This window comes from Trachurus trachurus (genome assembly GCF_905171665.1).
Source record: "Trachurus trachurus genome assembly, chromosome: 5".
Taxonomy (NCBI): domain Eukaryota; kingdom Metazoa; phylum Chordata; class Actinopteri; order Carangiformes; family Carangidae; genus Trachurus; species Trachurus trachurus.
In genome coordinates, this window is record NC_139896.1 from 21,865,680 (window position 1) to 21,879,452 (window position 13,773).

Here is a 13,773-nt window from a genome sequence, read left to right on the forward strand (position 1 = left end):
TGTGTGTGTGTGTGTGTGTGTGTGTGTGTGTGTGTGTGTGTGTGTGTGTGTGTGTGTGTGTAAGAAGAGTGGGTGAGAGACCATGCGTGTTTGTGTGAGTGCAGCCATTACCAAGAGCTACAACCTGACATCAATGTTTTTATTGACTCTATGAAAAGGGACCTCTTGCATGCTGCATCCTTTCCTTTTATGTGTGTGTGTGTGTGTGTGTGTATGTGTGTGTGTGTGCGTCCACATGGTGATTCTTCAGCTCTTCAAAACCCTGGAACACATAGCCTTGAAAACTCTGGACTCAAACAGTAAACTGTTCATTAAAGTCAACAATGGGTGTGTTTTTGTGTGCATTATGATGGATATAATGTATATGTGTGTTTGTGTGCCAATGAGGTAGCCTGTTGAGGGAATAAAGAAGAGTAATGAGAGGAAGACTTATCTTATAAATCCAGTAAACTGTAGATCCGGTGCTGTGGTTTTGTCCTTGAGAGGCAAATATCCATTTAAATATTCATGCTTCCTGCTCAGTGAGTTACGCTGTCAGACAGAAATGCTTGGGCTAGAAAACAATGTGTTGTTTTTTCGTCTTCATCAGTCTCCCTCTTGTTCATCCCTCTGCCTCCTCTGTTTGCTCCGTCTCCCCATAGAGGTGAACGTCAAGCTTTTGATTTTTAATTAGATGTTTATTTTGAGTCTTTTTCACTCCAGTTTGGTTTTGGTTCCGACTTTGACTTGGATGTTTGTCATAGTTTGATTGTAGTTTCCCTTTTAACTGCAGTAGTTTTATCTTGAAATTGTGAATATTTTAAATCCAGGGCAGCATTTGCAGCAGTGCACTGGAGCAATTATGAAATATTCATATCGATTACTCTCTTTGAAAGAGCTGTTAAGCAACACATACCCAAGCTTCTTAAAAGGTGACGCTGGTGATTAATCTGATTAATTAACTCATTAATTAGACCAAGGAGAGTAAGATGTATTGTTACCTTTTAGTTCTGGTCTGTTTCACGTTAAAATTGACTCATTATAAACAAAACAAGAGCAAGAGATCCTGAAATCACTCAGTGGACTGACAGGAAACATCGCTACATGGAGCAAGGAGGGGAAATCAAGCCCTGACACCTGACGAATGAAAAGGATGAAAACCCATAATAGTACAGGAAGAATATGAAAAGAAGTTGAATGTGCAATAAAGGCTTTTTATGTGTCCTCACAAAATCGGTTGGTTTTAAGGCTCAGTTTCTGAATACAGGCTGTGCGCCGTATGTAAACGTGCGTGGCCCTGTCCGCGGCCGTCCGCGTGGGTTTTTATGCAAAATTTATCATAAGACTTTCCTAACCCTTTTGTTTGACAAAAACAAACACCTAAGATGTGAAAGTTTAAATAATAAACATGGCTTATAAAATGATCTTAAAATATATTTCCTTTGTATGAAATCATCTTCATCTTCTCATATCTCTGCAGGAAGCTTGATCCTCCTCCAGGAGACTGACTGATTCCTCTAAAATCTGGTAATTTCACATTTCATTTTTTTTGGTGACATTTCACAAATTCCCCAGCGGATAAAGGGAAACACAACTCCTCTGCCTCACTCTCTCTCCCTCTCTTCCTCCCTCTTTTGTCTCTTGCTCTCTAGAGTGTTGATTCATGTGCAGTCGTCGTCAAAACTATCTCTCTGAGGACACACGTTTCCAAAATAATTTCTCCCTCCAGAACATATTTGTGGGTTATTATTTAACGTGTTTTCCAGGCGAGCAGGGAACTAAATTGAGTAAATTTGAGGCTCATTAAAATACAGCATTGCATTCTTTTCCTGTTGAACCACACCGGAAGGAGTTCTGTGACCTATTTTGAGTTAAAGAATTTAATCTTATCCCACATATTTGACTCTTCCCCTTTATGCAGCAGCTGCACTGACGTAGAGGCTTTCATTCCGCATGCCTGATGTCGCAGGGACTCGGGAGAGCGTTTGTAACATAACAATAAGGATTTGGTGACATAACACCTCATCCTTGTTTCTCCAGTGTAATGTGAGGTAGCCATAAACACGCACACACACACACACATCCTCGTGATACCACACACGTTCAACAGAAACATTTCTACATTTCTTTCTTTCTTGTGAATGTTTGGACAAGGATAATCTGGGCTTTTCATTAACTTTCCTCTGGGAATCCCCACGTCTTTGCTCACTTATATAAAAGTCTGGTATTCACATCAGGTGTTGCATACATTAACAAGTCAGGGATGTGCCTGTGTTGTGGAGTCAGTGAGATGAATGCAGAGCATCTGAAAGTGTACGTGCACGTGTTTAAGTATTCATGCGCTGCAGGCAACCTGATTACACATGTAGCATCCAAGCAGGAGAGGTGAGAGGGGAATGACTCAAGTAAAGGTTCATATTATCGCCACATTTTAATCTAACGTATTATTGTAGTCAAATTTTATCCCTTGGAATTTTTCAATTTTCAATTTAGAGTCTTTTATGTGCAGTTCAGTATAGGTTTGGGATGTTTTACGCTCTGTGGGGCTGAAACGGTCACTATCTTTGTTGTGTATCCATTAGAAGAACGTTGGATGAACAAACATATAAACAAATTATATCCAACAACATATTTTTCCATATTGAAATTGTCTCTGTGTTTGGCTCAGGAGCTCAGTGGTGAGCAGAGCATATGAGCGGGGCAGAGCAGGACAAGGGAGCGGAAGGATTTTGTGTCGAGTGAGGAGCAGCTATTTTCTTATATCTCGCTCCAATTTCGCTCCGGTTGCTCATGCCTCACCCAGAATGCATATTTGCACCTGCGCGAACACCCACACTATTTTCTTTCAAAACTATGGAGTTTACTGTGTACTAAGAAACTAAGAAGTCAGTTTACTATTCCTGTAAATGTAACAGATGGGGATAATGTGGAACAAGAAAAGGAATGCAGCGACGTTGTTGCAGTTGGTAAAGAGTCGTTTTATAAGAGCTCATGTTTTATTTGTGTGGTAACTAACACCTACTTCTTGAAGGAAATGGCCCAGTGTTTGAAAGTGAGGAAATGAGCGAGGGTGTGATCTGCTGCACTCATTCATTATTCTTTACAGAACTCTGTCTGTCATTTTTCTAGTGTAAGGCTGAGTGCACCTCTGAAAATTGGAGCTGCTATCTTCATATTTAAACTATCTCTCTAGTGTGGTCAAGTGGAACAGATATAAACTCTGTTGCCTTCTAACATGGTCAGAAGACAAGTTGCACAAACTGGTTCTTACACAAACATCTCGTCTCTCCGTTATAACAGATAACACTTGCGCTACTTCATTAATTTGAGAGGTCGTCATAGTTTTCTAAATTAACTACTTTACACAGCAGTAAAGGAGAATTTACGTTGGCCACACAGGTGGTATCTCCTACTTCCTGTAACTTGAGTTATTTGTGTCTCGGTTTCCTTGAAGAGATGAGAGAGGGGCAGAGAGCACAGCCACTCCACACCCACAGCTTCAAGTGGTAAAACCACTTTGCAAGCTGCTGACAGCAAAGACAGCTAAATATGTAAACGTCAGCAAGGCTAACGTCCCAGCAGGCGGCCAGAAATACAAAGTACACCTTCACATATTAAACTGCCATTCTAAAAATAGGTGGACGTGATGGGACCCTTGTTCTTTTTGCTTATTTTCCATTCCAAATGAAAGCTCCTGATGAAGGCAGCCTTTTATATACAGTGTAATTACAGCAGAAAAAAGCTGAATATATATAATCACGTTGGATACAGCTGATTTTCATGCTGCCATTGTGTACACAGATTAAACGGTGCCCGTGCGTCCTGTTTCTAACAGTGTTAGTATGGATTTGTGCTGCTGTCTGAAGACGCCGTCATTAGCAGGATGCATGTGAGCTGCATTTGAAGGGTTATCATGGATTAATAGGAAAAGCAGAGGGGATGATGGAAGAAGATGAAAGAATGTGCAGGATGGGGGTAGGGGAGTGAGACTTACCTCTTCTCGTATTCTCTTCACTGTTTCTCCTTTCTGTGGAAAAAGAAGAAATGTACTCAAGGTTAGTTTTTTTCATCCTCTGTAGACTGTTGTTGATTATTGTAACAATAATGTTGTACAAAAGATTCATAAGTTGTGCAATGCAGAAGAAAAAAAAATGGAAATCACAATCCAAGATAAATTGAACTTGTCTGAAAATTAGCCTGTATCTGCAACCAGGTTGTCATAGCTACAACAGCCTCTCAAAGGTCTCGTTTAGACTTGGTGTCAAAAGGCATTTTTAGAGATCCAATCACAGGAAGTCACCTCTGAAAACACTCTCAGTAAAAGTTCTCCATATTTGTCTCCAGTGACCCACTTGTGATCAGATCTCACCTCCTGCTTCATAAGCAAATGAACAGGTGGGAGTTGCTGTTTTATGCCAATCAACAGAGGAGTCTGTTGTCAATGTGCATGTTAATGAGACACCGTAGCAGAGGAGAACAGTAGAGTCAACGACCCTTCAGAGGGCATTAGTACAGTAGACAGTCTTTCAGAAGACACTAGCAGAGAGATGGTCTTTCAGAAGATACCAGTAAAGTGGGCAGCCTCTCAGAAGATGTCAGAGTGGGCGCTCCGTCAACGTGACCAGGTGAACATTTGCGTTCACTCTGCTGAATGAATGTGTGCACTGAGTGGGATGTGAGTGATCAGATCTCAAATGGGTCCTGAATGCATCTTGAGTATGTTCACACCTGAACTTAGAGCAGACCATATCACCTCTGCCTCCTCTGTGGTTAAAGCATTTTTAAGCTCAAGTTATACTTTTGCATCATGTAACACAAATTATTGAAACAGACCCTTTGTTCGTTTTTTATCCAATTGTTAATTTTCCTTGTCTGTCCAAGGCACTACAGCAATTTTAAAATCAGACCTGACTTAATTATAGCCCTAAACAGGAAGTTCTTATACTTGGAGCACCTTAAAGATGAGATGGACGATGAGCAGTCTAAGGTGATAAACATCCAGACCTCAGTCTTTCCCTAAAGACTGAGGCTTGGATGCTTTCCTTCGGTACCACAGGAGTAATGTCATCAGTAATCCTCAGCTGAGATCAGTTCTTTGTGCCTGCAGGTTTGATTAGGTTAAAGGTTCCCTGGAGAGACATGTTTTTTATGAGCTGCAACTGCTGTGTTTCACGCCCTGCTGCTGAAGATCACCTTCATTTAAGAAACCAGCATTAGCTTTTGATTGATGCCTGGACAGGAGCCTCTGCCTGTAGAGTCAAAGTCACCTGCACACCTACTGTACCTCACCTGACCCACCTCCTCCGTTAGTCCAACTACGTATGATGTCACTGCTGCTTACTTTATGAGACCATTACTTCCTGGAAATGTTAGTTTCTTGACCAATTTGTGGAGTGTCATATTGTCTAGTTTGAATTCCGAGTTCAGCTTTGTGAAGTTGTTTTTACTTCATTTCAACAGAAGGCGGCTGACATTTGATACTTTCGATAATATCAATAATTTCAATATGACTGAATAGTGCATTATTTTGCGTTGCTTGTATATTGTACTTCAGCAGACAGATAACTTACTTACTTGAAAACAGAAAATTAAATACAACAATATAATTATACATTATAAAAATATCAAAATTATTTAAAATAAAAAATTCTACTTAAAAATAGAATAAATATAATATTCTGGGTTGGATGGTGATGAGATATACGTTTTTTGGGGGTGGGGTTCTGTGTCAAATTTCTTTAATTGAAGAAGTCCTGACATAAAAAGGTTAGGTCACATAAATATTTATGACTTTTCACGAGGGAGAGACCTCCCATTACTGTAAGAGACAAAAGAAAACTGTATAACTGCAGGAGTGAATGGAAAAGAATCCAGGTAAAGAGAATGTGGTGTTCTGAGCCAGCGGGATGCCCTGGAGCTCGTTCACTGGTGCAGTTTTTCAGGTATGTGAGAGTCTAACATAATGATTTTTGATTTTTTTGATTTTATTTATCTGCACAATTAACAAAAGAAGAAAAAACAGCATAAAAACAGCAAACCAGTTGTGCAGGTGAGATTAAAGAAATCCAGATGGGTTTATAAGAGAAATCTCACCTCATAATGAATGTGACATATGGGTTTGTTAAAGGAAAATGTGCTCAGGAAAAGAAATGTTCCTGTGATCAATAAACATTAAAAAAAAATCAGCTGTCACGTGTTTTGTTTGTTTGCCTTTTTTTTTTTTAAACTGAGCTGTGTGACATCATCACATTTTGACACCTGTGTCTATAACACGAGCGTGTTTAAGCCAGATAGCTCGGCTTTAGCGAACATCAGTTCTGCTCTGCCGCCTGGCTGCCTCGTTTAATGCCACGAGAAACCCTGGAGAGCAGCTCCTGTGGTGCAACTACACACTGACACGACCCAACTAGAACACTGATGTAATTTTCATGCCATCTTTATGTCAGAGGCTGCAAGTTAATAGACCACACACTGAAAGTGATGAGGAGGGCAGGAGGGGAGGTGGGGGGTCTAAATATATGCGAACGGAAACCAGCCCCAATCATGGGTTAGTGAATTTGCTGCGAGGGTAACGGTCATTATCACACTTCACTTAGCTGTGATATATTTGCGGAAAAAAAAAAAATCCAACAGGGTTTTTATTTAACATGTCTTCGGTTAAATTGACTCGCATCCCTGGAGAGCGGCTCCTTTTCAGCACATTCAGATTGGACTGACATGGCCTGACTGGAAATTTTACACACTATTAATGCATATTTCATGGCAACTTTATATTGCTGTGGTGGGATTATACCAAACGTTATCATACAGCAGCATGCCAATTTTAGAAAACCACAGTCAGATTTTCAAACGCAGTTTATAGATGGGGGGGATTTTCTTACCCCACGTCACTGTCACTGTGAAATGGTTGTGTGTATAAAAATAAACGTTTTCAGTAACACTTTATAATAGTATATTAAGCATTAGTTCAGCATCATTAAATACTTTCTGATATTCTTACAACATTGATACTAATTAGTATGCAATTCAAATACACATATTGAACTCTAATGTTTGTATATTCATACCTCATACAAACTAGTTATTTAGGAGACATCAGATGGTGAGCTCATCATTGATAAAATATGAAACTATAATCATCAAACATATCACAATTTAGTTTTTCGATTGAGAGTTAAACACTTACAACTCTGTTTAGAAATTACATTCTGCTGTAATACTGTACTTAATAAATGATGAATTATGTATTAAAGGGACAACGAGGAGTTTGTATTTGGTTATAAAAAAGTCTCACATTAATGTGGATGAATCTACGTTACCCACACTTGTTAATGGCTCCATTTTCGATAAATACATCGTTTTGTCTCTATCGTTATTTTGTTATTTTAATTAGTGGCGGAAATGCTGGGCGAGCCGAACAGCGTTTCCTTACTTTCGGTTTTGCGGGCGCTGCCCGGCGGGTCATGAGAATAGCGTCGCCGAATCGTCGTTTATGGTCGGAACTACGACGGTACCTGATCGTCTTCAAACCTCTGACTTTAATTCTTGATGAATGAAAACATTCTTGGCAAGACGTCCGTCTTGCGCCGGTCCAAGAATTTCACCGTGCGCGCGGAGGCTCATGGTAAATGTAGTATGAAAACACTTTGCTTTCCAAAACTCCTTGTTGTCCCTTTAATTTATGCTTAACTAACGCTTAAAGCAGAAGTAAGCGATCCGGTCGTTTTTCTGACTTCTTGTCAGCCGATGGAGTTAGCAGCCCCCGCCCTCGTCATGGATCTATTGGTCCTCGTCCCTACGTCACCACATTCACGCGCATCCCTTGGCTGTACACACATAGCCTCGTAAACCAGCCTCTCGCGGAAGTGCATTTCATTTCATTCCGAGGGAGAGTCTGGCCTCATTGCCGCTGTAAGCATTTGGCCTGAAACCCTCAGAAGGCCGAGCCAATCAGCGTCGCCGCTGTGATTGACACAGCACGTTGGCCAATCAGGGACCGACTGGTGCAAAGCCCCGTCACTACACCAACTTGCTGATTGGCTGAATGGTTGGTTGGTTGTCTGTCAACGCTACTACCAAAGATATTAAACCGTCTTTGCTACAGCTCTCGCCCAGCTCCCGCCCACCCCAAACGCTTGCAGGGGGGATGAGGCCAGACTCTCCCGAGAAATGAAATGAAATGCATTTCCGCGAGAGGCTGGTTTACGAGGCTAGCACACACAGCCCTTCATGCCGTTCTCTCTCCTCATTGGATAAAGGTTGTAGGATACAAGGAAATAAAATAAAAGTTTTCTCTTCTGCTTACAGCAGAGCAGAGTGACTGACAGACCCGTGTTTCGGACCAAACACTCTATGTAAGTGATTGCCGTCGGAAGATATGTAAGGGATAATGCCCGACGAGGTGTCCATTATCAGAAATTAGAACACGGCTCTCTTGAATACTCGATTCTGATTGGTCAATCACCAATATTCTGCGGTGTTTATTTCTCGATAGACCACCGCTGAGCGGACCGTTGCTAGGGACTCCATAGCAACGCTGACTCTGCATGTCCGGTCACGGCCGCTGTTATGCTGAGCCTCCTCCCGTTCGTGCATTAAAGCCTTTGATAATCAATCAGTGGATCGATGGATTACCATACACGTTACGATGTATTTTGTGTAGTCGTATCTGTCATAAACAAGAGATTATGGGGTGCGTTTGTGTCGCGGAGCTACAGAGAGGAGAGGAGCTGTGACACGGTCAGAGTTTCTGATGCAAGTTTACTTTTCAGCCACAATGTGGAAATAAGGAGCCTCCACTCTCCCTGTAACAGGTTAGGCTACAAGTCGTTTATCTAACATCACAATTAGTCCGAAGCTATTTAATGACGGTAAAAGTGAAACATAAAGTAAATATCCTGCATACTTTCTCTTTTCTTTTGCTGCGCTGATCAGAGCGGCGTCCCGAGCAACGGTCTAATTTTACATGAATAAAATCTCTTTTTATCATTATTTTGTGTTACATTATTGAATGATTTAGTTGTAGGCCGTGTTCTAAGCGGGATAATGTATAGTTGGTCGGTTGTTATGGAGAAATAAACCCCTTCATGTTGTATGGAACCCCGACGCGAAGCAGCAATGAAAAACCTGTCGGGGTTACTTACTTAATGGACGACGCGGAGGCGTGAACCGTCCGACACGAAGTCCATTAATCTCTGATAATCGGACACCTCGAAGGGCATTATCCCGCTTATACCATGGTCACTTACGAGATAAATACATATTAAATCAATTACTTATAGTTTAATGTTGTTTTTACCGTTAAAATCATGTCTTTCTTTCACAATAAGCGGCTGAGCGGACTATTTAATAACTCTCGTCGGCGATATTAAAAAAAAAAGAGGGACCCGCTGTGACCGCAGCGTGCAGCCAGTGACTCTGCCACAGCCTGATGGTGAGGTGATGGCTTAAATGTTACGTGACACAAAGTTTTTCAGAGGGCCAGTGCACTTCTTACCGCTTGTGTGTTTACAGACTCCAGTGCCGTGATGCGCTGAAAAAAAGTTGTTATGGTCCGAGTGTCCTTTGCCGTGGTTACCAACAAGCGTTTGAGCCAGCGCAGTAATATTTAGAACGTAATCAGGCAATTTGACCGGAACATCTTTATGGGTGTCCATTATCACTTTTTAATGGACACCCCGCAGCCAATCAGAATCGAGGATTCACCCAGACCATGGTATAAAACTATTTAAGACTTATATTAACACAAATATTCCGCTTACTTCTGCTTTAATGTGTTACAATGATTTCTAATGCGGCTCAGAAATTCTAATTAATGGCAGTTACCCAGATCCTCTCTGATTTATTTTATTCGGTTGTAAAATCAACAGTGTGTGGTCATTTTAACTGCCTGATATTTATGCTTTCGTCTTCTGCATGCACTAAACAATGCTTTTGTTTTGTTTTGTACAGATACAGAACAGATGGAAAAGCTACAAAGAGTAACTCACCTTGCCAATAATGCTTCCCACTTCCTGAGGAAAGAAACACAAATGGAAAATGTTACTATGGTAACAGATGAACACATAAAATGAGACAAACAGAATCTCTTATCACATCTTTATTGTTACAAAAACAGCGTGTTGTCATGAGGGCATGTATTACACCATCTAATCAAATTTTTGCACAGAAATTTTACAAATTTGATTTTAATTTTGTAAAGTGCTGAAAATAAATCCTCTATTTTGCCTTTTTACTAGGTTGTTTTGTTTGACTTTGCTTTTCACATGTATGTAGGATAAGGTCAGACATTAATCAGTGATTTTTCAACATCAGCTAATCCCATTAGAAGACCAAGACCAACAAAGTGTTATAGACTTTCCCTACCAACACAACGATACAGCTTCATTAAATAAAGGCTAACTGATATCCTACTGTGTGTGTGGGTGTTGATAGTAAAAGAAGGAACATGTCACAGAGATTCTAAAATCTGGCTTGTGTGGTTTTTAAACATTTTAAATCTAGTTTCCCGAATTCAGAATCTGAGCCTTTAAACCAGCCGTAGGACCTTCTATGACTTTGTGATGTCACAACAAAGTAGGAACCAAGCCCCTCCCACCTGGACCCACCATCCAACCCTTGCAGGATTTGGTTTCTCTGTTTTACCTGAAATCATCTCTATTTCTAACACGAGGTCAGCCAATCAGAAGAGAAGAGGCTCAGAGCCTCACCTCTGATAGGCAAGCACTGACTTGTTGAGAGAGAGAAAGATGTAAACATACACTGAGATGGTTTTTTATATCTTCCCATGGATCAACACTTATAAAATATATAGAATATATAGAAATATAGAAATAAAACACAGGAGAAGAGAAGAATAGAAAGCTTAAATAGTTTGTGGAAAACAGTGGAGCTCTATGGCTCAGAGGAATCAGATCAGGCTTTGTACAAACACAGTAGCCTATTTGTTACTAGGAGTAATTCAGTGTTGTTTTGGACTTTCAAGGGGATTTGTTGGAAATAAGATGAAAAATCTAGACTATGATCTCATGACAGATCCTTTAAGTATTGTGAATTCCATCTGTTCATCTGTCATTTCATTCCTACTTTTTCCCTCCCTCCCTCCCTCCTCACCTTTCCATGCATAAGGAGGCGGAGTGTGAGCGTGACTCCCATGGCCCCGTCTCCAAACTCCCGTTCACAGCTCATGGTAGTGGTGGTGTGGTGGGTGGAGGTGTGGGTGGAATCTGCCGCTGGGAGACGCATGAAGGTCTGAGGCCCCGAGGCGTATGGAGCTTTCCAGAACACCACAGAGAACCCTTCGGAGAACCCGGTGAGGAACCGTGGCAGCTGCAGAGAGGGGTGAGGGGAGGCCGGGTTCAGGGGGGGTTGGACAGCGGGAAGGTACTGGCGGAGCTGGCGTCAGGGGCAGGTTTTATTGTTGTTCCTCGTTCTCGTTCAGTGCTGTGGGGAATAGAAAGAAGAAAAAATATGAGAGGAAGTATTTATGACATGTATGTTATGTAATCCACACCATCTCTACAACTGTACCACCTGTGTCGACAGCGTCGTACATCATGTAATGCAACAAATAGCCTTTCAATGTCTGAGAGCTTGTGTGTCATGTTGTGATGTGGTGAATATGACTCAGCAGACGAAGATGAAGAAATTAGAGGAAAAAATGGGACAAAGCGCAGCAGGACAAAGGAGCCCAAAGCCAGCATGGAGGCAGCGCTAATCAAACTCTACTGGATCCACAAGCATTAACACTCAGCCTACTGTTGATCCACAATGTCAATCAGTGTTTTCCATAATATAGATTAGACTTAGTAACTCCAGCTAATGTGTTTCTGGCTAGTGGTTCAGACAATTACTGCTCAATGGGTCAAAGACTACTTGTATTTTCTAGGTTTCTGGTGCAATAACAAACTACCTTAACATCAAGATCAGAAAAATACTGACAGATCAATAAATTAAATGCAGTCTTTTAAGATGTATCACAATCTGTGATCTGAATCTCTACAGACATACAACTGCTCAGACCTGTCACTTCAGCTCAAGGCTAAAAGGCCCCACAGATAAGTCTCTACACCCTGTTTGTGCTCTTATTTTATTGTCACAAACAAAGGCTGCTGTATCACAACCAGTCTCATTTTTTTGTTAAGTTAATTTGTTGACTGAGATCATATTTGAAAGTTCAGTTGCTGCCATGGCTCGCCCCGCTCCCCGTTTCCCTGCATGCAGCGGGTCTCCTCCCACTGAAGGACACAACTCCGCCACTATGGTGATGCCATACAAACCAATATAATAATATAAACCACAATACACAACTACTGTAAGGCTGAGAGGAATTATGGGTAACTCGTTTTACAGATACAGTATGTGCATTATTACACACACTTCATCCCGATGGTGACTTCAGTGAATGCTGCTCCTCATTTCTTAGTTCATGCACAGGCCCACACTCAAGTTTATGTTTGTACCAGACTTATATTGATGAGGTCTGAGGTCAGGCACAGAGTGAGACTGTAGTGAAGCTTCATATAGGTGAATGGCCATTGATTGATGTGCTCTCATTTGCATTTGTGTGTGTGTAAGTGTGTGTAAGTGCAGCCGAAGCTCAGAGCCGAGTGCATTTATGTGTGCGTGATGTCGCTGTTAGATTATTTCGGTTGTAAACTACCAGTGTGTTTGGCTCCGTAGCCACGAGGCCTACAAGCCTTTTCATTGATTCAACATCTTGAGCGGTGTTCAGAAAGCACCGCAGGAGTAAAACGACTCCGGTGCAATAAGAGGTGTGGAAATTAACATAATTTCTCAAGTGTCAGAAGCTAGTCAACAAGTCAGTGTGGTAATTTAAAAAAATAATTGGGAACTCTGTTTAAAAAAGCTTAGAGGCCTGAATTAAATAAGCTTTTGGCAATGGAAATGCCACTCAAGCGTGATGATGCTTAAGAATTTCCTTTTACCCCGAACCCCCTCCTCTGAAAACTGAGAGGAAAAACAGCAAAAGGAGAGTGGACTTCAGTCGCTGCTGCTGCATACTAAAGAGATGTTTCCTCTCTCCTGTGAGTGTGTCTTTGTTGAGGTGTATGTATGTACACATCTGTACATGCATGTGTGTCAAACACTCTGATCATTGTTTGTGTAAGCTTGTGCTATTTTCCTTTAGCAATGTGTGTGTTTTTATGTTTCTATGCGTGTGCAGTCTGGAGAGAATTCTTTCAGGCATCTGTCTCTATGCCAACCGGGAGCCCAACTGGCATAAGGTGATATACAGATGAATAAACAGAGGTGTATGTGAATGGGCGTTTTCTTCATATTAGAACATCTGAGTATATGAGCATGTGTGTGTGTTGTTGTGTTTGCACACGCTGAAATGAGTATTTCTGCGCATCTATGGCGCGTTATGTCTGCATCTCCATTTGCAGTGTGAGCGTCTGCATCTCCCCGGCTCATAAAAAATACACACTACCAAAGTAGGTCACAAACGCGATGCGGGCTGTCTGGCACACTAGACGAGCAGCTCCTCACGACAACATAACACAAAAAAACACACACACACACACACACCAACGGATGTACACACACCTCAGAGAGACCACCTGAGAAACAACAGAAAGCTGATGAGAGTTGGAGAGGGAGGATAAAAGTAGAGGGATAGAGAGAGTGACAGAAAGACGAATCCTAAAGGAGAAGAAGGAAGAGTCTTCGTATGCCCGCCTGGTCTGAGACAGTGAAGGTGAAGGAGGTGTCAAAACAAACGTTTCATCATTTTCACATGAATTCATTTCTTCAGAGCATCGGTCAAGTGTG

The 13,773-nt window shown here is 41.4% G+C and overlaps 1 protein-coding gene across 1 annotated transcript in view; it reads right to left on the bottom strand.

The window, feature by feature from the left end:
- Window positions 1-11,229, bottom strand: part of pcbp4 (poly(rC) binding protein 4) — a gene marked incomplete at its 3' end in the record, with an annotated part of 67,533 nt that extends 56,304 nt beyond the window's left edge. Inside the window, exons 1-3 of the mRNA XM_083971635.1 lie at window positions 11,092-11,229; window positions 9,969-9,992; window positions 3,974-4,006 (exon numbers count right to left, since the gene is read on the bottom strand). Of these exons, the coding sequence (XP_083827761.1) occupies window positions 3,974-4,006; window positions 9,969-9,992; window positions 11,092-11,223 (189 nt within the window). The 5' untranslated portion in view covers window positions 11,224-11,229. The remainder of the gene's footprint in view (window positions 1-3,973; window positions 4,007-9,968; window positions 9,993-11,091) is intronic.
- Window positions 11,230-13,773: the final 2,544 nt, after the last annotated feature.